The 24,267-nt window shown below is 42.7% G+C and overlaps 1 protein-coding gene, 1 long non-coding RNA gene and 2 pseudogenes across 4 annotated transcripts; 3 read left to right on the top strand and 1 right to left on the bottom strand.

The window, feature by feature from the left end:
- Positions 1 to 660: 660 nt before the first annotated feature.
- Positions 661 to 3,878, bottom strand: LOC146548408 (NADH dehydrogenase [ubiquinone] 1 beta subcomplex subunit 9-like). The gene is made up of 4 exons (XM_085261552.1): positions 3,720 to 3,878; positions 1,952 to 2,144; positions 1,645 to 1,758; positions 661 to 1,029 (listed from the first exon to the last, which is right to left on the bottom strand). Exons 1-4 carry the CDS (start codon positions 3,806 to 3,808, stop codon positions 898 to 900), a joined length of 528 nt encoding a protein of 175 aa, XP_085117678.1. The 5' UTR covers positions 3,809 to 3,878; the 3' UTR covers positions 661 to 897.
- On the top strand, positions 3,859 to 24,266 carry LOC146548405 (deoxyribonuclease TATDN1-like; annotated as a pseudogene). Its single transcript, XR_014890345.1, has 13 exons — positions 3,859 to 3,945; positions 4,072 to 4,165; positions 5,279 to 5,344; positions 5,424 to 5,473; positions 5,962 to 6,025; positions 6,109 to 6,253; positions 6,390 to 6,432; positions 6,809 to 6,894; positions 6,976 to 7,016; positions 7,325 to 7,401; positions 7,482 to 7,552; positions 23,895 to 24,021; positions 24,145 to 24,266. The product of XR_014890345.1 is annotated as a deoxyribonuclease TATDN1-like (transcript).
- Positions 7,886 to 8,325, top strand: LOC146548407 (uncharacterized). Its single transcript, XR_014890346.1, has 2 exons — positions 7,886 to 7,947; positions 8,071 to 8,325. It is a non-coding gene; the product is annotated as an uncharacterized LOC146548407 (long non-coding RNA).
- On the top strand, positions 9,739 to 24,021 carry LOC146548406 (E3 ubiquitin-protein ligase RNF139-like; annotated as a pseudogene). Its single transcript, XR_014890344.1, has 8 exons — positions 9,739 to 9,902; positions 15,566 to 16,221; positions 16,894 to 17,041; positions 17,159 to 17,265; positions 17,525 to 17,776; positions 21,992 to 22,362; positions 23,504 to 23,628; positions 23,895 to 24,021. The product of XR_014890344.1 is annotated as an E3 ubiquitin-protein ligase RNF139-like (transcript).
- Position 24,267: the final 1 nt, after the last annotated feature.

The following is a 24,267-nucleotide window of genomic DNA, read 5'->3' as shown; positions in this document are numbered from 1 at the left end:
GAAATCACTTTAAATTCAAACTGACACACCACTGGACTTGAACCTGAGACGCAGTCAACTCAGAAAGTAGTGAAAGTTCCACGTTGTTGGTTTGGGGGAATTTAAAGGATGAAGATTTCCTGAAACACGAGCAGCAGCTGGTACAGAAACCAACTGGTAACACTTGATTTCACAGCTAACATCAGTAACCCACAGGTCCACATGTTAATGAGCGTGTTCACAGGGTTCCTACAGCTTCGGGAATTTTTTCTCAAGGCCAGTTTAACAAGATCCAAGGACACGTGTGTGTGGCCATCAACGGTAACACCACAGATTTGTGGTCAGTGCGGTCACTCTCAGAGTTTGAGAACAGCTTAGGATTCAGTTTGGTTTTTTAAACATTAATGACATTTAAGGTCATACTCTCCCGATAACAACTAGAATGCCTTTCAACGCTTTAATGATCTACAAAAACTCTGCTTGTCTCAACATGTAAAAGCGAACTGTGAGCCTTTTCTATTTCGTTAAATTAAATGTTAAGCAACATTTATTTTAAGGCACTGCTCTGACTGTCACTTTGTTTACTCCTGAAACATGTAAAATGATCTGGTCGATCAGACCTTCAGGTACACCTAATAAACGTCTGACAAACAAACGTTTCAGCTGCAGTAAAACACACAGTCAGTTTTAATACACATTTATTAGAACAGGAATTAACTGGTACATCTACAGGACTTCTGAGTCACTCTGAATTCACAAAGGCTGTTTTTCTTAATTAATGCAACCTGCACCGGTGAACTCCTTTAGAAACGACTCTGTACAGACAGATGGTAATGACGGGTCAGCCTGTCTTCATGCTGTTGTTGTGAGATTTTCTTCAGGTTGCAGGAACGAGCAGGCCCACGTGAAAAAGATCCTTTATGTGGGGCGCTCCCTGGGACGGGTGACGAACTGCCACCACAGAGGGGGGAGGTCGCCCTCTTTGCGGGCAGGAGGGAGAGCTTCGGACTTCGGTCCAACAGCAGGGGTCTCAGCCTCTAGCTGGGCAACCTGGAAGTAAAAGGAAGGAAATGGTGGCCTGAAGTTTCCAGTCCAACAAAAGCACTCTGGTGCCACCTACTGGAGTTTGTCATCAACAGGGACCCTTACATTCAGTTCCAGCTCCATGTTCTCAGCATTGGGCTCTGCTTGTATAGCTTTGCATGACTTACAGTTCAAAATAATTCCTATTTATCTTATACAGGCCTTAGATCCTCCTGTCTAAAACAAGCCTTTTATCTCCAGCCATCAAGTTTCTTAACCATTTATCCAATCAGGTTTGCAGAGGGGCTGGAACTTATCCCAGATGTCATAGGGTGAGAGACAAGCCTATCACAGGGCTAACACCCAGAGACAGACTCATATTCACACCTACAGCCAATTTAAAATCACCAATTAACCTAGTTAACCAATCAACTCAGCTCTCGTTAAGCTGTGACCAAGTCTAGGATTATTTGCTCTCAATGACGTCATACGAATCCAAGAGTAGAAAACCAAGAAGAGTCTAAAAGCTGAGCTATATGGAACAGTAAACAAGAAGTAGCACCTTTCTTGTCATTGGCAAAGGAGACCAGGTTAAACAAGGAGGTCAAAAGTAATGCTGGCATGTAAATGTTTGCTGCCCACCTCTTTCTCCCAGCTCTGATTCCTCAGTTTCTTCCACTGCTCTCTCTTGGAGAAATAATCAGGATACATGGCCTTCTCCGAGGGGTGCCAGTGGTCCAGCACCCACTCTGGGACCTACAGAGACAAAGCAGAGCTCACAGACACGTCTCTATCCAACATTAGGACAGCCAGCGTTTTCACTTCAAGTTTCTAACATCAAATGTTTTCCTGTACTTGTTCCCAGTTAGTTCAAACAGACCAGAAGTTAGGTCCAGAAAAAAGAAAGTTAGATACAGAACGAAATAATTTCATGGTTGCTCTGTTTTACCTTGTAGCACTCGTATCTCTCATATGAGGTCCCCCCAGGAGAGTCGGGGAAGATGTAGGGCTGAGGATGTTGGTTGGTCCAGAATTCCTCCTCTCCTGCCTTTAGCATCATGGTGGCCTTCACCATGTCCTTCTCAGTCTTGTTTTCATCAAAGCGAGCCCGCAGTAAGCAGGCATAGAAACGGTACTTGTCTCTATAATGACAAAACAACAGTCAGACCTCAAGAGAGACCACCAACATGTTTGAAGCAACTACATGACATCAAGAGAAAAAAAGTGTTAAAATATAAACATGTGGATATTTTATACTAACAGAAACATTACATATGAATTTTATCTATAAAACAGACAATAAGACTTTTCTTAAAACTTAATATCATCAGTGCAAAACATTTTAAAAACAAACTCTAAAGAAGGAAAATTAACAATTTTCTTTACTTTTTCTAAAATGAAAATATATATTATTGTTCTTGCAATCAACATAAATAACATCTCAACTTAAAGGAGCAGCCTTCAATCCTCATTAGAAAGACTATGCTGACGTGGGTAACATGGTGATTCACATTAAAACCCTGATACTGATTCTTCTGTCCATCTCTTTTCATAATGTGAAGCTCCTGCAGGCAGGTTATATTTCTAAACAAGCACAAAACTCTAATAATAATTTAAATACTGGCTGATTACTAGTGTAATATTAAATCTGTAATGTGGAGCACGAGTTTGACCAATGGATTGGTGTGGCGTCAGCAGTAATGTGTGTGTTGTATGAGGCTGGGATGGTAAAGAGAGCAGAAAGGACAACTTTTGAATTTACCAGTCTGAGCCCCAGACCTCACCGATGGTAATGAAATCTGACAGACAAGGTATGCTCTCAAATGCATGAGGCTGAAACTAGTTTCCTCCATACGATGTCTGAGCTCAGCATAACAGATTTTGGAGCAGAGACGCTGCTCCCGTGTGGTAAAAGGAGATGGTCAAAGTTGCTTGGGCATCATGTTAGGATGCTTCCTGATAAACCAGAAAGAAACCCTGGGGTGGACTCAGAACTCGTTGGAGATCTCATGTGATCTAGGAACACCTCAGGAGGTACTGGAAAGTATGGGTGTGGGGAAGGATATCTGGAATACTTAGCCTGCTGACACCACAACCTAACTCCATATAAATAGAAGATGACGGATGGATGGATAAATGTCCAAAATCTTACTGACCTAACTGTATGTATTGATCTTTCACCAATGAAAGCCTTTCATTTATTCACATAGACCAGAACTGACACAAATAACGCTACATCCGAGTGACTGAATGAATACTAGTTATCCTAAATATTAAACATCATGACAACTAACTTTGGAGTATTTTCCACATAAAGTTTAGACTAGTGCCTCTGATGATTAAGTAGAGTAATGTGTTTAATAACCTGTCTGCAGCTGAGCCAAGTGGGAGCTCAGCTAGAACTTTATTATTAGCTGCTTTTGACGCTAGCTGGCGCCATGTAAATACAAGTAACATATACTGACTCCTGCTCAAAAAGATTAAAATGAAACTATTGCAACTTCGCGATCTCTTACGCACATTCCCATCTGAATGACAAGTGGAGAAACAAAGATAACACTTTGGAGGTGTAACTGTCAGACTTGAGGAATGAGTGACCTGGCTTAGCAGCGGCTAGCTTCGCTGTTAGCTTAGCAGGACAGTGAACTTACTGCATGTAAAACACCGATATTCTATATTTTTCCACAGTCCTACACTAACTAAGAAGCCCTTCTTACCTAAATATGCACCACGACTCGAGGTGTCTCAAGGACTTCTTGTAAAGCCGCAGCACTTTCTGCTGGTGAGTGAGATAGGCAGAGGCCATGTTAGCCGTCCCCTGTCACCTTCTCGCCGAGCAGCGCGAAGGATTCTGGGATTTTGTGGCATCTGGAAGCTAAACCCGTAAATATAAAAAAAAAGCAGCGCGAATATATTACATTTCTTTTTGGTCACGCATTAAGTGTAAGTTATACAAGTGTAAATTATCTTCACGCGTCGAAATGTTTTCGATATTGTCTAAAATGTTTGGATAAGATGAGAAGAGTAGCCGAAAATCTTTTTCAGTAACAGTGATCCGGTCTGTTACAGTTATTACGGTATTGCGGCATTATGGGATTGGTGAGAGCTGCATGTGTAGTTCTTTCTGGGAGAATTTCAACCATGACACAAAACAAATTCATTGGTAAGTCGCCTCTGCTTTATCGCCTGTTAAACCCTACCAGAAAAGGTAGAAGAGAGCGAGTGTCACTGGCTGCCGCTGACGGTTATTAAACGGAGCAGCCTGCATGTTTTGTTAGCATCAGTGCTAATAAGTTAGCTTCTTGAAAATGACAACACAGCAGGAACAGACTGAGTGACAGGCTCACAGCTGTGCAGGAATACAGTATACCGGGCACTTTATTTCAGGTTTACAGTAGTTCAGCTGCCACGATGGCAGCTCACAGTAGACTGATCAGCTGATCAGCAGTTGGTGCTGTTGTGCTGGCAATGAAGAAGCTATAGCACAGCATGAGCTCTGTGCTGGTCCATATATTAGATTTAACCAAGTCAAACCCTTGACCTGTCTGTGAAGCTCCTCTGCATACAGCCTGTGGTTGCTCTTCATTAAGGACAGCTGTAAGCTGTGTAGGGTTGTAGTCCTAACTACACAAAGTTAAAATCAACTGAGATAAAATGATGCAAATCAGTACATCCAGCAGCTCATCTCTCATTTAAATATTAACGACCACAAAATGAAAATGTCTAAAAAGCAGAGCAGTTCTCAGTGTACTTAGATGTGTCCAAGCAATTTAGTAACTTAGCTGACAGAAAATTGTTAATTGGTAATATTTCTGAAAGAATCATCTAGTAATTGCTTAATGAAAACCTACCTCTGCTTCAAAGTATGTCAAAGAAGTATTTAAAGTATGCGGCACCTCGCAGTGAGTCACTATAAAGATTACCAATGGAGTGAAATAAATTCTTTAAAACTAATAATTGTTATTAAACTCAGTACATGATTGTTGTAGAATTTAGGTGTTTATTATAGTTTTTTATGTTGTAGGCTAAAGACAGATAATCTGTAATCTGTAATTACTCGTTTTGTTATATGACTGTATTTCTAGTGTGTTTCTATTGTCTGTAAGTAAAGTATCCATTACTGCTAAATGTGTTCAGTGTTATTGTATAACGTGACCTCAGAGCGTCTCTCACATGATGCTGGTACCAATACTGTGATGCTTTAATTCCAAAGATACAATCAGTAACACTCTGTGAGTCAGTACATGTAGATAAATCCTGACCTCTTGCTGTTCAGACATCGGGGTGAATCTGACAGATCCCATGTTCAGAGGACTCTACAGAGGGAAGCAGAAACATGACGGTGAGCTACTGCTTCACTCTTATTTTCACTGTGGGGCTGTTCACATGATGTTTTTCTGAGTCTCACGTTTTCCTGACAGATGACTTCAATGAGATCATTGACCGAGCTCTCAAAGTAGGAGTTGAAAAGGTATGCTGTGTCCATCACTTTGATGAAGCCTCATGTATTTTAATCATAGCCATGACTTCAGGGATCGCTGCAGTGTTGATTTGTTTTAAAAAGGTCATCGTGAAATTCTGGGATGATAGAGATTTTTACAGCAACAGTTTGGCTAATAGCTGTTGGAGATGTTTATGAGTGTTAATATCCCGGACAAAACCCTCATTTATTTCACTCCCTGATATGGACTGGGCGATGAGGGAAAGAAGAGAAGAACAAAAAAAAGCCTCACCTACATTTTAAGTACACTCAACATATAAGCTGGTATACTCTATCATGCTGAGCCTTATTATATATGCTAAAGAATTGTGGTGCAAGTAGTCAGGATGCCGATGCAGATATAAAACATAATATAAACTCATAGTTACTCTTTTTTGTGTATGTTGGAAATGTGTAATTTGAAAGTTATTTGTTCTCAGTTGTAATGATTGCGTGTTTTATCTGTTGCTTCACTGCAGTTTATGATCACAGGGGGGAGCCTTGACGACAGCAGGGAAGCTCTTAAACTAGCTGAGACCAGAGGTAATAATGACAGCCAAACCTACCTAATGTTTCCCTCCGTGCTGGAGCGTCTCACCTTTAACAAGCCCCCTCCTTCATCACAGATGAGTTCTACTGCACGGTCGGCTGCCACTCCCACCCGGTGCGGCGAGTTTGAGCAGAATGGAGAATCCCAGTATTTAACTGGGCTGAGGGAGCTGGCAGCAGCACACAGAGGAAAGGTGGTGGCCATCGGAGAGTGTGGACTGGGTGTGTGTACACGAGCACGTGTATGAATGTACATGACAGAAATAAGTCTTCATTTACACCTTATTTATTTTTCACTCTGTGGGTTACCCACTCTTAGCGTTCAACTATGAATATGTTTCTTTTCTCCTCGTTTCAGATTTTGACAGGCTGGAATTTTGCTCAAAAGAAACTCAGCTCAAGTAAGTTTGTGTGATTTTCACAAGTTTTGAAAAACGGCCTTCTAGAAGCAAAACTTGCCACTCGGCGGCCATTTTTTAAGGCCACATTGGGAATTTTAATAGTGACTGCATCCTTTAAGTTACCAGTGAAACCTGATAGATGTGCCAAAAAGTCTAAAAGCTTTTTTTCCCCCTGAAGATTTCCTTCTAATTTCCTTCTAATAAACATTATGGTTCATTTATGACTCCACAGACTTGCAGATTGTTTCCGAGTCTGAAAAGTGAAAGTACCTTTAACCTGCTTTCTTTAGAAGTCTATAAGAAAATGGCCTTTAGCTTAAATGGCCCTCGTGGACTTTTGTTTCCTGTGCCTCAATTTGCTCCTGGTGTGTTGCAGATACTTTGAGAAGCAGTTTGACCTGGCGGAGGAGACCAAGCTGCCCATGTTCCTCCACTGCAGAAACTCCCATCAGGAGTTCATTGGTAGGTTTGTGAAGCAGACACCTGATCTGGTTCAGGAATTTGATTTTTATGCGAAACATTCAACTGTTTTTGTTTCCACAGACATCATGAAGAGAAATCGAGACCGATGTGTTGGAGGAGTGGTAAGGATGATATGATATCTAAATATCATAGACAGAGGAGGATATGCTTTCCAAATCCTGGAGATGCAAAAACAACCTGTGTAAAAGTGAATTATTTCTGTGACAGGTTACAATACTCGATGTAAACTGAACAGATTAAGGACCTAAAATGTAAAATTCTGTGAAGTTAATACTTTTGTTGGGATAAATTCACAAACAAACCTGATTTCATTCAATAAAACTAGTTTGCATATTTAAAAAGCCACTGAGTCACTTTATGAATGAATCTGATCAAAATTCTTCTGCGTCATTGCTCATTTGAATTTCAGGTCCACTCGTTTGATGGAACTGCAGAAGATGCTGCTGCTCTCATTGACCTGGACCTCTATATTGGAATAAATGGATGGTGGGATAATCTGAGAAATGTTGTTCGGTTTCCTTGAACGTGACCTGAATCACACTGAGTCTCACTTCCATATCTTTCAGTTCCTTGAAAACAGAGGCCAATATTGAAGCTATGAAGTCGATCCCCACAGAGAGGCTCATGATAGAAACAGGTGAGTCACACCGTCTGTTTATTTTAAAGCTTTTGGCAGAATGTGGCCTGAGTTTGATCACACAGTGAACCTTTAATATAAAGTTTTCTTAAAGCTCTGGAGTCATTGGTTTTATATTCTTGTTGAAGCTGTATCACCAATAAGAGGGAATATATTAGATTAAATAGGTTTGTGCTCACTTTATAGAAATATTTTGCTGATGTTACAGTTCTTTAAATGCTACATTCATGTTATTTATGGATTTCCACCTTCCTGCTCATTTCCAGACGCCCCGTGGTGTGGTGGTGAAGAACACTCATGCCGGGTCCAAATGTGTTAAAACTACATTTCCCACAAAGAAGAAGTGGGAGGCAGGGACACTGCCTGAAGGACCGGAATGAGCCCTGTCATATCATGTGAGTCACTAAAGGGAAACGCTTTATAAATCAATGGATACAATCAGACGTCGCACTGAAGCATGAATATTGTTAAACACAATAGACCTTTAATTTTAAGATTTCACTATTTGTCTCTTGCAGACAAGTCCTGGAGGTGATGGCAGCAGCGAGGGAGGAGGATCCACTGGAGCTGGGCAACACAATCTACAACAACACTGTCAAAGTCTTCTTCAGCTCAAGCTGATAATAAATGACATCATCAGACTCACCGATGTGTCATTAATATTCTTTTATGAATCTGTTTGTGCGCCTCAGGACAAACCACTTATACTGTTATATTATTTGTGTTTACAGTCCTCTGTTAGTGCACAATAAACATATTTTTTTCATAAGGAACACATCAGTTGTCGTGTTTAGAAAAACATAAATGTTAATGAGTTTATTCAAACCACACAAAAAGCTTTGATGTTTGTGATTGTTCAAGTACCCCTACAGTGCTTTTGCTTCAGATCATCAAACAAGTTTTAATATTATACAAAGTAACCCAAGCAAATGCAGTTTTCAAATGTTAATTTATTAATATAAAAAGTTATACAAAACCTAATAAACTGGCTGTGCCAACATTTGCAACAAGAGCTAAAATCAGCTGTTTTCAGTACCTGGCGATGAGTCTTTGGCCAAATGTTCTTTGCAAAATGATTTTAATTCAGTCAGCTTGTTTTAGAGTCATGCTGAAGTCCATCAAAAGCATTCTCAGAGGTTTGTGTTTTTAAGCCATGCAGGGGTGGACTTGCTGGTGTGTCACTATCATTGTGCTGCTGCATAACTTGAGCGCTCTTGAGCTTGAAAGACTTTCTGGAAGACAACAGAATTTATGATTCTATCAGTTACGGGAGTCATCCAGGTCCAGAAGCAGCAAAGCAGCCCCCGACCATCACATTACCGCCACCGTGTTTGACTGTTTATATGACCTTCTTTTTATGAAAAGCTGCCTTAGTTTAATGCCAGATGTAACAGTATTTGTATTTGTACCTTTCAAAAAGTTCAAGTTTTTAACTTTTGTCTTCAGTTTTCTCCGTCCATAGAATATTTTCCCACAACTTTTGTGGATCCTCGAGATGTTCGGAAATCCCAAAGTCTTTGAAATGTGTTTGTTTTTAGCTCAATAAATCAAATACGATAAGACACAACAAATATCTCAGTAAGGTATAAAAACTATCTGAAATCTAAATATAGTAAACTGAAATATATTTAATATACTTCTATAATGGTCTATTATATTAAGTCTGTGTTATATTTTATTTATGGATGTCTGTACTAGCAAACATCCTCTGAAGCAAAATAACGTCTACATTAAAACATGTAGCAAACAGGACACAGAAAAAATGACGCTGTGTAATTTTATAGTTTGTAGAAATGTACGTCAGCTGCCACGCCCACTGACGCGATACGTCGTAACAGCCTAGCAACTTCTTTGGTTTTTTTTTTAAAAAAAGAAGTCAAGTGGCACTTTCACAGCACTGACAAACTGACATTTAGAGATGCCTTCACTGGTTTTGTGACAGCGGACAGCGCCGGGTCTGATGGGGGCGTGAAGTTTACCGGCTGCCGGCTGTAACCCGGAGAAGCAACAGGAGGTTGAGGTGGACGAACATGGCGGACAGATGCAGGCTTCCAGCTGCCAGGTAAACGTTGGGCAAAGCGAAACTGAAGACGAAGGACTGCTGCCGGGTGACTCGTCACGTATTTCAGCGTTACATGGATAGCTGGGTCCCAACAGGACTGTAAAAGGCCCTCCGCTAAAGCCGTATGGCGTCCACCCAAGCCCGGAGTAGGCCAGCAGGCCTTGGTGGTGCTGGATGTGGCTCTGCGAGTTCCATGTATTTTTATTATCCGACGCCATTTTAACTCTTACTACGACCCTGGCTCGGGCTGGGCCGGGGCGATGGGGAAGGTGTTTGTCAGAGTCATGGGTAAGTATTTTTAACATGAAGGAGCGCTTAAGTTTCCCTCAACAGCAACGAGCTAGCAGCTTTAGTATGGCGTTATTTTTGTGCCACTATTCTGAGCGCACGTAAAGAAAAGTTTGCAGGTGCAAGTGTTGTATTTTGAGGAGAAATTTATTTTGAGCGAAGAAAAGCTGAATTTGAGTGAACAAAATTCATTTCTGCGTGCAAAAAATGTATTTCAGTGTTTGCTATTATCCACACACACAACAGCTGCCCCTCTCGCTCAGTTTTTGCATTTGCGCTCGCTCGCAATGTGTTGCTCGCGCGCTTAACATTTCTGCCCGTGCGCGCTCAACTTCACCGTTATATTTGTGCCACACAACCAGCCAATCACAGACTTGGATGCAAAAAAATCTGATTGGCTGTTCTGGTCTCCAATCAGCTCGAAATGACGAAATGCAACATCCCAGAATCCATTTCGTCCAAAACTCAAACGAGGCAGTGGCGGAGGAGCACCGAGTGGCGGAGTTTGAAATATTACTCTTTCTGAGTTACAAAATAAACTTTACACAGCACCATTCTCGCATGAAAATATCTTTAAACTTTAAATACCTGCTCGATTCATCAAGACATCACATATTTGCATAAGTGCTTTAACGTTTTCGGAGATACCTGTTACCCACCATAAGAAGATCATTTGTAACCTTCACTAAAGCTGTTTCTGTGCTGTGATGAGCTCTGAAACCTGACTGAAACTCTTCAAATAAGCCATTCTTCTGCAGATGATCTGTTAGCTGTTTGACAACTACTCTTTCAAGAATGTTTGATATGAAAGGAAGGTTGGAGATTGGCCTATAATTAGCTAAGACTGCTGGGTCTAGAGATGCTTTTTGAGTAAAGGTTTAACTACTGCCATTTAAAGGCCTGTGGTACATAGCTGGTTATTAGAGATTGAAGCATTAATTATTGGCAGAACTTCTTTGAGCAGTTTTGTAGGAATGGGGTCTAAAAGACACGTTGATGGTTTGGAGGAAGTAATTATTGAAGTTAACTCAATCAATCAATGGGAGAAAAAGAGTAAATGAATATCAATGGTACTGAAAGTAGCTGTAGATAATATTACATCTGTGGGATGATTATTGGTAATTTTTTTTTCTCTAATGATTAAAATTTTATTTGTGAAGAAGTTCATGAAGTCATTACTAGTTAACGTTAAAGGGATGGTTGGCTCAACAGAGCTCTGACTGTTTGTCAGCCTGGCTACAGAGCTGAAGAGAAACCTGGGGTTGTTCTTATTTTCTTCAATCAGTGATGAATAGTAAGATGTTCTGGCTTTGCGGAGAGCTTTCTTATAAAGTAACAAACTATTTCTCCAGACTAAATGATGATCCTCTAAATTTGTAACACGCCATTTCCTCTCCAGATTACGAGTCATCTGCTTTAGGGTACGTGTTTGAGAATTATACCACGGAGTCAGGTACTTCTGATTAGAGACCTTAGTTTTCACAGGAGCTACAGTATCCAGAGTCGTACGTAGTGAGGAGGTGAAATTATTAACAAGATAATCGACCTCTGTTGGGGTAGCGTTCAGATAGCTGCTCTGCTCTATGTTGGTACAGTGCATTGAAGATGATAACAGTGGGTGGATTATATTCTTAAACTTAGTTACAGCGCTTTCAGAAAGACATCTACTGTGATAAAGTCTACTCTCCACTGCTGTGTAATCAATTATTGTAAATGTGAATGTTATCAGGAAATGATCAGACAGGAGAGGGTTTTCAGGAAACACCGTTAAATGTTCAGTTTCTATGCCATATGTTAAAAACAAGATGTAGAGTGTGATTAAAGTGGTGGGTGGGTTCTTTTACATTTTGAGAGAAACCAATTGAGTCTAATAACAGATTAAATGCCATGTTGAGGCTGTCATTTTTAGCATCTACATGGATGTTAAAATCACCCACAATAATTATTTTATCTGAGCTCAGAACTAAATCAGATAAAAAGTCTGAGAAATCAGACAGAAACTCTGTGTAAGGCCCAGGTGGATGATAGATGATAACAAGTAAGACTGGTTTCTGAGTTTTACAGCTGGGGTGGACGATGTTAAGCATCAGGCTTTCAAATGAATTAAAAGTCTGTCTGGGTCTTTGGTTGATTAATAGGCTGGTGTGAAAAATTGCTGCCACACCGCCCCCTCGGCCTGTGCTTCGAGGTTTCTGGTAGTTAGAATGACTCGGGGGTGTTGATTCATTTAAACTAACATTTCAAATTCAAATTTTATTTGTCACGTACACAGTCATACACAGTACGATATGTAGTGAAATGCTTGGACAACTGCTCGTGACCTAAAGAAAACAAAAAAAGGAAAGGCTATGAATAAGATAGGAAATAAATATGAAAAATTAAAAAGGGTAAATTTAACTAGGAAGGAATAAAATATAAATTAAGGTTAAAAATGAAATAACTGTACAACACAAATTAGAATGAAGGGTAAATTTAACTGGGAAGAATAAGATAAAATATATAAATTAAAGTTGAAAATAAAATAACTGTACAACAAAATACACAATATAGAACTATATAAGAATGTATGAAGAAATCTAAATATAAATAAATATATACACAATAACAGCAGCTGTACAAGTATTAACTGGAAATGAAGAATATAGTGACCAGTGTTGTGCAAAACCAAAGTCCAGAAAGTCCAGTGTGTGTGTAAGAACCATATGTGTGGGTCAGTACTGTGTGGTGGTGTGATTGAGAGACCGTATCGCCTGCAGGAAGAAGCTCCTCCTCAGTCTCTCTGTGTTGGTCTTCAGGGAGCGGAATCGCTTTCCTGACCTCAGCAGAGAGAACAGTCTGTTGTTGGGATGGCTGAGGTCCTTCACGATCTTCCTGGCCTTGGTCCAGCACCGCCTGCTGTAGATTGAGTGCAGGTCAGGGAGCTCGGAGCGGATGGTGCGCTCAGCTGACCGCACAACCCTCTGTAGAGCTCGTCTGTCCTGCATGGTGCTGTTCCCGAACCAGGTTAAGATGTTTCCCGCCAGGATGCTCTCTATGGTGCACGAGTAAAAGTTCCTGAGCACCTTGGAGGGCAGTTGGAAGTCTCTCAAGCGTCTGAGGTGGTAGAGACGCTGTCGGGCCTTTTTCACCACGGTGTTGATGTGACAGGACCATGACAGGTCCTGCGTGATGTGAACTCCGAGGTATTTGAAGCTGTCCACTCTCTCCACTGGGCACTCGTTGATGACGGGGGTCTGGTAGTTCCTCTCCTGCTTAGTGCTGAAGTCCACTATCAGCTCCTTTGTCTTACTGACGTTTAGAAGGAGGTTGTTCCTCTGGCACCAGTTCTCCAGATTCCTAATCTCCTTCAGGTAGGCCGTCTCGTTGTTATCAGAGATCAGGCCCACCACGACGGTGTCGTCAGCATAATCATCCTGCTGCAACCAGGTTTCTGTAAGGCAGAGTAAATCAATTTGTTGATCAATTATTAAGTCATGTACTAACAGAGACTTGGAGGAGAGAGACCTAATATTTAATAATCCACATTTCACTGTTTTACTCTTTGCTTCAGATGTGGATGCTGTATTGTTTTTTCTTTGTGATTTTTTTTTTTTTTTTTTTATGTTTAAGTTGTTTATCGCTGGTTTTTAGTTTGTTTTTGTCTATTTGGGAACTGACACGGTCTAGCCTTCAGAATTACATGACAAGCTCATTCGGTGGAGTGAAACTCTGGCATCTGCTCCTTCCTATCTAAAATATAACCGAACGCTGGCATAAATTTTCGACCATCTCACACTTCTATTTAATCAGTTTTCTTTTTGATGTTTATTCAGCTGTGTGAAAACCCCGGAGGAACCCTCCCGAGGGATTAATACGTTTTATTTAATCGAATCTAATAACTTTAATGTCAGCCAAACCGATTAACTCAGGAAAAAAAAAACACTGAAAAAGGCCAAACAAAAAGATGTTTAAGTTATTTAAGTGACTTATATGTCATGTTTAACCTGAGAGGCAAAAGACTGCGGGGGTTTGAAAACGATGTGCCGGGAGTTCTCCCCGGCTCAGATATTTGAAGTTTACTCAGCTACATTCTCGCCTGAAAATATGTTAAAAGTTAATTTTGCGACCACAAAAGACTAATAAGAGTAATATTTAAACTAAGTAAATGGTAAATGGCCTGTATTTATATAGCGCTTTACTTGACCCTAAGGACCCCAAAGCGCTTTACATATCCAGTCATCCACCCATTCACACACACATTCACACACTGGTGATGGCAGCTACATTGTAACCACAGCACCCTGGGGCGCACTGACAGAGGCTCCAGTAGTAGTAGCCATTGTTGGAAATTGGAATTGGCTGGGCCAATCTGGGATATGGTTTTTCAATTTTGTACCCGGAAGGAAAATTGGGAGAAATTCGGGAGAATGGTGGCTCCGAGAGATTTTTGGGAGTGGCACTGAAATTCGGGATTCTCACAGAAAAATCGGGAGGGTTGGCATGTATGCCTGTCAGACAGGCTAAAGCCGATTAAGCGACCAGCAATAACATTTACACAGGGCAGATCCATCTGACACGCTGCTTAACTGCTTCACCTCGACCCTAATTTACTCTGCTTTGGCGCCATCAGCTCGCAAGCTAGCTAGCTGGCTAACGTCAAGGTGTGTTGTCACAAGTGTGATTTGTGGTGTCACGGATGGCCTCAGAGGCACCTTGGACCCAGATGGGTCATATTCAGGTCCTTCTTCCTGACAAAGCTCGCTTCTTCTCCTCTAACTGTACCCAGAGAGCTGCTCTCTGGTCTGAACTCTGTACCTGTGACTTTATATCGACGTGTGTTGACCTGGTGTCCCACTTTATGCACATCATTTGTATGTCTTGGCACTTGTCATATTTTCGGACAGGGGAATTACATTCTGGACTAGTGCTGTGTAATAACCAGAGCTGCTACTAACAAAAATCTGTTTCACTTTTTATTTATTGATAGAATAAGTCTTTAGCCTGACTAACTTTGAGTTTCCTCTACACCCCGTAATTCATAACAGCTCCTCGTTTTCATCACTGTGACAGAGTAAAGCTTCTCTGTGTTGAGTCAACAAACAGGTTATGTACCTCAGTTTTCCAGTTTGCAGACCTTTGAGCAGCTCGGGCCATCTGAAAGTGTTAGCCAAGAGCTCTGGGTTTGGATGGACAGGAAGTGAGATTAGCTGTTGGGTTTGCTTCTGTACCCGTGTTTCTTTATGTTTAGTACAGGAACAGAGACTCCATAGTGCCAGATGTTTGAACAACTTTATATTAAAGCAGTAAGGCTCAGGTTGGTTGAGGTCCTCTACAGTATGTACGATCAGTTTATCATAGTGTTATCAAATGCACACGTAGCATTACGTGGACTGTGAAAGGCATTTCTTTGTTTGTTTTTGTTCTTATTTGTTTTTCTATTTATGTTATATTATGTATGTTGCTTGTTCATCCTTTGACTTATCAGGATTACTCAACTCTATGCTGATTATTTTGCTCCAAAATTCTTTAATGTGCAGCATCTGTTGTTTTCTCACAAAGATTGATCTAAATACTCACTATAATCAGACAAACTTGGAAGCTACAGTTAGCTGACATTTGTTCAGTTTGCAGTGAGAAATATTTGCCTTTCCTGTCTTTCTGACTGCTTCTCCGGTGTGTTCCAGGTGTCCTCATCTCCACTGTGGTGCTGCTGCTTTCTCAGAAAGCCTTGTTTAAGTTCTACACTCTATTCTTTGCTGTCCTCCTTGGCATGGCAGCAGTCCTCATAAACTACTACGCCACCTCCCACATGGACTTCTACAACGCCTACTACAAAGCAGCGTTGGGCTTCAGGTTGCTGCCTAGAAACGGGCCGACGCTGTGGCTGGGCATGGCCGCCGTCCAGCTCGTCTTTGGGATTGGCTATGTGTTCTTGCTTAACCTCCAGTCGGTGTTTGCTGCGCTGGTGGTCCTGGACATCATGATTCCTCTGTGGGGGCTGATGATTGAACTTCCTGCAGATGTCAGGCATCTGGTGGCAATGTTCTCGGGCCTGGTGCTGGCTCTCAGCACAGCCGTTTGCCTCGCCACGAGGCTCAAATGGTTCTACTATTCATGCCGGTACGTCTACCTGCTCGTACGGCACATGTACAGGATCTACGGACTCCAGCTGCTGCTGGAAGACACGGGGAAGAGGATCAGGTTCCCTGATGTGCTTCGAGTGTTCTGGCTGACCCGGGTAACAGCCCAGGCACTGATACTGGTTTACGTGGTGCAGGCGGTGGGGAGAGAGAGCGGAGATGCCACAGGTGGAGCTGCAGATGGGAGCTCTGATGCACAGGTAAATGCTTTTAGATAAAAAAAACTTCACTTCTAGGACATGTTTGCTATATGATGGTCACTTCATAAGCAAGGTAAGCTAACAAGATGTTAGCCACAGTGAATTGATATTTGGTTAATGACCTTATTCAGAGTCTTTGACATATCATAATGTTTACAAAAGTCATATATTTGTTTGGGGAAAGAAGTTTTCCTTTTGCAGCCCCAGGCGCCCCTGTTGGATTTCTGTAATTATATCTAAAAATTAGTTATATATAAATAATTATATCTAAAAATTAGTTCCTGTGTGTTTAAAAATATCTCTGAAAGCCTAAAATGTATGTAGGTGACCTCTACAGGTTTACTGTGTTCTGTAGCCAAGTAAAGTCCAGCTGGCACATTAGCTCTTTGCAGTGTTTTACAGGTATATTAATGCACGAATTTCAATGTGAAATATTCTTTTAATAATTTATAAACAGTGTCTGATGTCTGAAGAGCAGTTAAAAATGATGCACACTACATAACAAGGTCATAATTCTTTAACAACCTCATTTCTACTGAAGCTGCTTCTTCATGTTCTGTGTTGCTGTTAATAATAAAGTCTCACCTAAAAAGACGGCAGAGTCTGAACTGAAGCTTAACGGGATTATGAGTAAAGGTGACGCATGTACCTGTGTGACTGCACCGTTTTCAGGGTTACCTGCTGAGCTGGGATGTGTTCTGGGATCTCACGAGTAACATCATCATCTCCGGCTGCGACTCCATGCTCACTGTGCTGGGGATGAGTGCTGTTATCTCCTCTGTTGCACATTACCTGGGTCTCAGCATCCTGGCTTTCATAGGTATGACTGAGATTGTTAGTTGGAGTGGTAGCAGGTGTAAAAGCCTTCCTGATTTGCCCTTCACATAATTGTTTGGATGCTCCTGGAGTTGAGCACTTTCTTAATTTGAACCTTCAGGTTCGACTGAGGAGGAGGACAAGCGGTTGGGCTTTGTGGCTCCTGTCCTGTTTTTCATCCTGGCTCTTCAGACTGGCCTCAGCAGCCTGGAACCTGAGGAACGTCTGGTACGTCTCAGATTTGGGCTTCCAGTTTACGCCATCAAAGCAGCCGGCAAACTGTTTTTCTCTCATTTTTCTGTTGTTTTAACCTCTGTGTGAATTTTTATGTTGCCCTATAAACTAACAAAACATGTTTAATGATTTATACTGTAAATGACATTTGCACACAGTAGCAGAGTTCACTGTTCCTTTTGTAATCCTGTATTCCTGTGGTTATAACGTAATAACTTCGTACACGTAACTTAGTCTTGGTTTTGATCCACAGGTCCGCCTAAGCCGGTACATGTGCCTTCTGCTGACCGCCATCCTGCACTTCATTCACGGCATGACTGACCCCGTCCTCATGTCTCTCAGCGCTTCCCATGTCTCCTCTTTTCGGCGGCATTTCCCCGTCCTGCTGGTGTCCCTGGCGCTCTTTGTACTCCCTGTGGTGCTCAGCTACGCCCTCTGGCATCACTACGTCCTCAACACCTGGCTCTTTGCCGTCACCGCCTTCTGTGTTGAGCTCTGCCTCAAGGTGAGCGCAAACAATTTATCTTTGACTGGAATGGATGACGTCCAATGTCTCCCAAAGTTTTCACAGTCTGTGAGATTTTTGTGTGTTATGTTAGTCATTCAGTTTCACGTATGTGAGGTTTTTTGGACTCAGCATTACTCAAACTAATGAAAAAAATTAATGAATTAACATCCTTGCGGCCCGGCCGGGCACAGCCCGAAAACGGGACACCACCCGCACAAGGCACCTTAGGGGTCGGGTGCGATGCGAGCCAGGCGGCAGCCAGGAGCGGAGGCCCTGGCTGACCCGATCCCCGGCTACCAAGACTGGCAATTGGGACATGGAATGTCACCTCTCTGGTGGGGAAGGAGCCTGAGCCAGTGCGTGAGGCTGAGAGGTACTGGCTAGATATAGTCAGGCTCACTTATGGCCGGGGCTCTGGAACCAGTCTCCTCAGTCTGGGGCAACTCCAGACCTCAGTCTGGAGTTGCCCCTGGTGAGAGGCGTCAGGCTAGGGTGGGTATCTTTGTATCCCCTTGGCTTGCTGCTGGTATGTTGGGGTGTTTCCCATTGGACAAGAGGGTTTGTTCCCTTCGCCTTCGGGTCAGGGAACGGGTCCTGACTGTCGTCTGTGCTTATGCACCGAGCGGCAGTTCAGAGTACCCAGCCTTCTTGGAGTCCCTGAGTGCCCCTCCTAGGGACTCTGTTGTCCTACTGGGAGACTTCAATGCTCACGTGGGCAACGGCAGTGAGACCTGGAAGGACGTGATTGGGAGGAACGGCCTCCCGGATCTGAACCCGAGCGGTGTTTTGTTATTGGACTTCTGTGCAAACCACAGTTTGGCCATAACGAACACCATGTTCGAACATAAGAGTGTCCATAAGTGCACGTGGCACTAGGACACTCTAGGCCAAAGGTCAATGATCAATTTTGTAATCGTATCACCAGACCTGAGGCCATAAGTTTTGGACACTCGGATAAAGAGAGGGGCTGAGCTGTCAACTGATCACCCCCTGGTAGTGAGTTGAATCAGGTGGCGAGGGAGGACGCTGGACAGACGTGGCGCACCCAAACGTGCAGTGAGGGTGTGCTGGGATGGTGGTCCCCATCTTTAAGAATGGGAACCGGAGGGTGTATTCCAACTACAGGGGAATCACACTCCTCAGCCTCCCTGGGAAAGTATATGCCAGGGTGCTGGAGAGGAGAGTTCGTCTGTTAGTCGAACCTCGGATACAGGAGGAACAATGCGGTTTTCGTCCTGGTCGCGGAACACTGGACCAGCTCTTTATCCTCTCGAGGATACTTGAGGGTGCATGGGAGTTTGCCCAACCAGTCTATATGTGTTTTGCGGACTTGGAGAAGGCATTTGCCTGTGTCCCTCGGGGGGTTCTGTGGGGGGTGCTCTGGGAGTATGTGGTGTCTGGCCCATTGCTACGGGCCATTCAGTCCTTATACGACCGTTGCAAGAGCTTGTTCCGCATAGCCGGCAAGAAGTCAGACTTGTTCCTGGTAGGTGATGGGCTCCACCAGGGCAGTCCTTTGTCACAGATTCTGTTCATAATTTTTATGGACAGAATTTCTAGGTGTAGCCAAGTGGCGGAAGGCTTTCAATTCGGTGGTCTCAGGATCTCATCTCTGCTTTTCGCAGATGATGTGGTTCTGTTGGCTTCATCGGGTGAGGGCCTCCAGCTTGCCTTGAAACGGTTCGCAGCCGAGTGTGAAGCGGTGGGAATGAGTATCAGCACCTCCAAATCTGAGGCCATGGTCCTCAGCCAGAAAAGGGTGGAGTGCCCACTCCGGGTCAGGGACGAGACCCTGCCCCAAGTGGAGGAGTTTAAGTATTTCGGGGTCTTGTTCGCGAGTGATGGGAGAAGGGAGCGGGAAATCGACAGACGGATTGGTGCAGCGGCTGGAGTGATGCGGACGCTGTACCGGTCTGTTGTGGTGAAGAGAGAGCTGAGTGTAAAAGCGAAGCTCTCAATTTACCAGTCGATCTACGTCCCTACCCTCACCTGTGGCCACGAGCTGTGAGTAGTGACCGAAGGAACGAGATCGCGAATACAAGCGCCGGAAATGAGCTTCCTCCGAAGGGTGGCTGGCCTCTCCCTTAGAGATAGGGTGAGAAGTTCGGCCATTCGAGAGGGGATCAGAGTAGAGCCGCTGCTCCTCCACATCGAAAGGAGCCAGCTGAAGTGGTTCAGGCATCTGACAAGGATGCCCCATGGGCGCCTCTTGGGTGAGGTTATCCGGGCATGTCCCACCGGGAGGAGGCCCCGGGGCAGACCCAGGACACGCTGTAGAGATTATATCTCTCGGTTGGCCTGGGAACGCCTTGGTATTCCCCCGGATAAGCTGGAGGAGATGGCTGGGGAGAGGGAGGCCTAGGCTTCTCTGCTTGGGCTGCTTGCCCCGCGACCCGGCCCCGGATAAGCGGAAGAAGACGGACGGATGGATGGATGGATGGATGGATGGATGGGTGGATGAAATTAACATCCTATGGTCAAGAAGAGATCAAGAGATCCGGAATAGTAAAACTTGTTACTTAAATAATCAAATGTGTAACAATAATGACCGGATTGATGTGCATATAAGAGCATGATTTAGCCCTACAAAAACAAGAAATAATCAGGATTAAATGATTACTTGTCTGGATTCCTTTTCACAGTTATGCTCTCGCTTTGTGTTTTGTGCTAAATCCAACGCACCACTTTTCCTTTGCAGCACGTCTCTAAAAACCCAAACTCACTCCTCGACAGGCGAGGGGAGAGCCGAGGTGAGGGCCAGGCTTTGTCAGCAACAACAGTAAAACTGATTCAGAGAGGTGGACAAGGAACCACAGATACTGTTTGTAAATTCTTAAGTGTTGTGAGTTTGCATATAAAATGTTTCTACTGCTTAGAGACAAATGTAACTATAAGAGCATGGAACCAGGCTCCTACATTCGATATTCTGGGCATGCTCACTTGACTAAAATTAGCCTGGGGACCCGCTGAGGAATGGCGAGTTTGTGGGTGTCGAATCGAAACTGTTCTGAAGGAGAGCGGCGACACATTTTTAGACTGTTTACTTCAAGCTTAGGGTCCAAAAACATTCCAGCTGTCACCAGAGGTCAGCTTCAGCTCCGTGTCACAGAGGATGTGTGGCTGTTGCATTTTTACGTTTGTGAATGTTCATTATTCAGGGAGTAAACTTTAAGGAACAACAATTTAAGTAACGATGTACAAACTTCAACTAAAACATGAATTGTGAGTTCAGGCGATCAACAGCATGCAGGATATTTTTGTTCTTTCTCAAATTAACTTGGAGCATGCAGTGAAGCATGAACACACACACACACACACACACACACACACACACACACACAGAGCAGAATTTAAAGGAGAGTGTGGGTCAGAGTACCACTTGTCCATATTCTTAGTTAACATTCTTGTTTTGATTTAACCATATTTCATATGTATTCTGTAGTAGGGAAACATCTACTATCCCGGGTTTGTTTGTATTTTGCACTTTTACAGATTATATAATTTAACACTTAAATCAATTCCTACAAGTTTGTTAAGTTAACATGTTATTTATTTCAACTGTTAATTGGTTTAGTTAGAACTCACCTTACCTACCTGTCTTCCAGAAACAAAAGGAGGAAATTTAGTTTTACTTCTTGCTTTATAGCTTCTGGGTTCATCTGAGGTCACAGGAAGAGACCAAGTGCGGAAGGGGAAGAATTCTTGTAATTTAAAAAAGTTGATTTTAGAGTGTTTATGGAGAAATAGATTTATTGTTGTAATGTATGGATTACACCAGAGTTTATGTTGCTAGTAAAGAATCGCAGTAGAGGTCAATAATATTCATCTTACCTACTGAATGCAATAGTCCAGAGGAGAAATTGTTTGGTTAAGTGGACGATTTAAGCAGAAGAACTCAGGTGTTTGGGGAAAAAGGTCAGTGTAGCTGTGTGCAGTTATGTTTATTTGAACGGAGTTAACTATGGAGTTGAGTTTCTTATTTATTTTTTGTAAATATTGTTTGGGTCACAAATGGTGAATAAATCACTTGCTACACAGGACAGCATCAGTGTCCTGCACTTCTTTGGCCGCTTAAGTCAAGTCCTACCACAGAGAGTTTGTCAAACTTCCCGTTGGCGTGCTCACTCCCTGTCAGGAGCTGAAACCGTTCACTAGTCTGCTTTGCTCTCTGCAGATTAAATTCAGCTCACGTTTCTGCTTCCTGCTCTCCAGGTGGTTGTGTCTTTGACCGTCTACGGCCTCTTCATGGCTGACGGATTCTCCAATGTCCTGTGGGAGAAGCTGGATGACTACGTCTACTACGTGCGCTCCACGGGCAACATCATCGAGTTCCTGTTCGGCGTCATCATGTTCGGAAATGGCGTCTACACCATGATGTTCGAGGCGGGCAGCAAGATCCGCGCCTGCACGATGTGCCTGCACGCTTACTTTAACATGTACCTGCAGGCCAAGAACGGCTGGAAAACGTTCATCAACCGCCGCACTGCCGTCAAGAAGATCAACTCCCTGCCGGAGGTGCGCGGTGACCAGCTGAGGAACATTGAGGACTTTGATTTCAACCATGGCACAAAACAAATTCATTGGTAAGTCGCCTCTGCTTTATCGCCTGTTAAACGCTACCAGAAAAGGTAGAAGAGAGCGAGTGTCACTGGCTGCCGCTGACGGTTATAAAACGGAGCAGCCTGCATGTTTTGTTAGCATCAGTGCTAATAAGTTAGCTTCTTGAAAATGACAACACAGCAGGAACAGACTGAGTGACAGGCTCACAGCTGTGCAGGAATACAGTATACCGGGCACTTTATTTCAGGTTTACAGTAGTTCAGCTGCCATGATGGCAGCTCACAGTAGACTGATCAGCTGATCAGCAGTTGGTGCTGTTGTGCTGGCAATGAAGAAGATATAGCACAGCATGAGCTCTGTGCTGGTCCATATATTAGATTTAACCAAGTCAAACCCTTTACCTGTCCGTGAAGCTCCTCTGCATACAGCCTGTGGTTGCTCTTCATTAAGGACAGCTGTAAGCTGTGTAGGGTTGTAGTCCTAACTACACAAAGTTAAAATCAACTGAGATAAAATGATGCAAATCAGTACACCCAGCAGCTCATCTCTCATTTAAATATTAACGACTACAAAATGGAAATGTCTAAAAAGCAGAGCAGTTCTCAGTGTACTTAGATGTGTCCAAGCAATTTAGTAACTTAGCTGACAGAAAATTGTTAATTGGTAATATTTCTGAAAGAATCATCTAGTAATTGCTTAATGAAAACCTACCTCTGCTTCAAAGTATGTCAAAGAAGTATTTAAAGTATGCGGCACCTCGCAGTGAGTCACTATAAAGATTACCAATGGAGAGAAATAAATTCTTTAAAACTAATAATTGTTATTAAACTCAGTTCATGATTGTTGTAGAATTTAGGTGTTTATTATAGTTTTTTATGTTGTAGGCTAAAGACAGATAATCTGTTTTGAAAATAATCAGCACGATAATGAAGCTGTTGTAATTACTCGTTTTGTTATATGACTGTATTTCCAGTGTGTTTCTATTGTCTGTAAGTAAAGTATCCATTACTGCTAAATGTGTTCAGTGTTATTGTATAACGTGACCTCAGAGCGTCTCTCACATGATGCTGGTACCAATACTGTGATGCTTTAATTCCAAAGATACAATCAGTAACACTCTGTGAGTCAGTACATGTAGATAAATCCTGACCTCTTGCTGTTCAGACATCGGGGTGAATCTGACAGATCCCATGTTCAGAGGACTCTACAGAGGGAAGCAGAAACATGACGGTGAGCTACTGCTTCACTCTTATTTTCGATCCCCACAGAGAGGCTCATGATAGAAACAGGTGAGTCACACCGTCTGTTTATTTTAAAGCTTTTGGCAGAATGTGGCCTGAGTTTGATCACACAGGGAACCTTTAATATAAAGTTTTCTTAAAGCTCTGGAGTCATTGGTTTTATATTCTTGTTGAAGCTGTATCACCAATAAGAGGGAATATATTAGATTAAATAGGTTTGTGCTCACTTTATAGAAATATTTTGCTGATGTTACAGTTCTTTAAATGCTACATTCATGTTATTTATGGATTTCCACCTTCCTGCTCATTTCCAGACGCCCCGTGGTGTGGTGTGAAGAACACTCATGCCGGGTCCAAATGTGTTAAAACTACATTTCCCACAAAGAAGAAGTGGGAGGCAGGACACTGCCTGAAGGACCGGAATGAGCCCTGTCATATCATGTGAGTCACTAAAGGGAAACGCTTTATAAATCAATGGATACAATCAGACGTCGCACTGAAGCATGAATATTGTTAAACACAATAGACCTTTAATTTTAAGATTTCACTATTTGTCTCTTGCAGACAAGTCCTGGAGGTGATGGCAGCAGCGAGGGAGGAGGATCCACTGGAGCTGGGCAACACAATCTATAACAACACTGTCAAAGTCTTCTTCAGCTCAAGCTGATAATAAATGACATCATCAGG

This window comes from Mchenga conophoros, linkage group LG22, assembly GCF_057382185.1.
Source record: "Mchenga conophoros isolate Kocher_MC1m ecotype Shallow Benthic linkage group LG22, M_conophoros_male_GT1.1, whole genome shotgun sequence".
NCBI lineage: Eukaryota > Metazoa > Chordata > Actinopteri > Cichliformes > Cichlidae > Mchenga > Mchenga conophoros.
The sequence above is the reverse complement of the archived record's forward strand: the minus strand, read 5'-3'. Positions and strand labels throughout refer to the sequence as shown.

Coding starts and splice junctions, on each gene's coding strand:
- LOC146548408 (XM_085261552.1), bottom strand. CDS start 3,808: ATGGCCTCTGCCTATCTCACTCACCAGCAGAAAGTGCTGCGGCTTTAC. Junction 1,759..1,951: donor AGAGATACGAGTGCTACAAG/GTAAAACAGAGC, acceptor TTGTCTCTGTAG/GTCCCAGAGTGGGTGCTGGA. Junction 1,030..1,644: donor ATCAGAGCTGGGAGAAAGAG/GTGGGCAGCAAA, acceptor TTTTACTTCCAG/GTTGCCCAGCTAGAGGCTGA.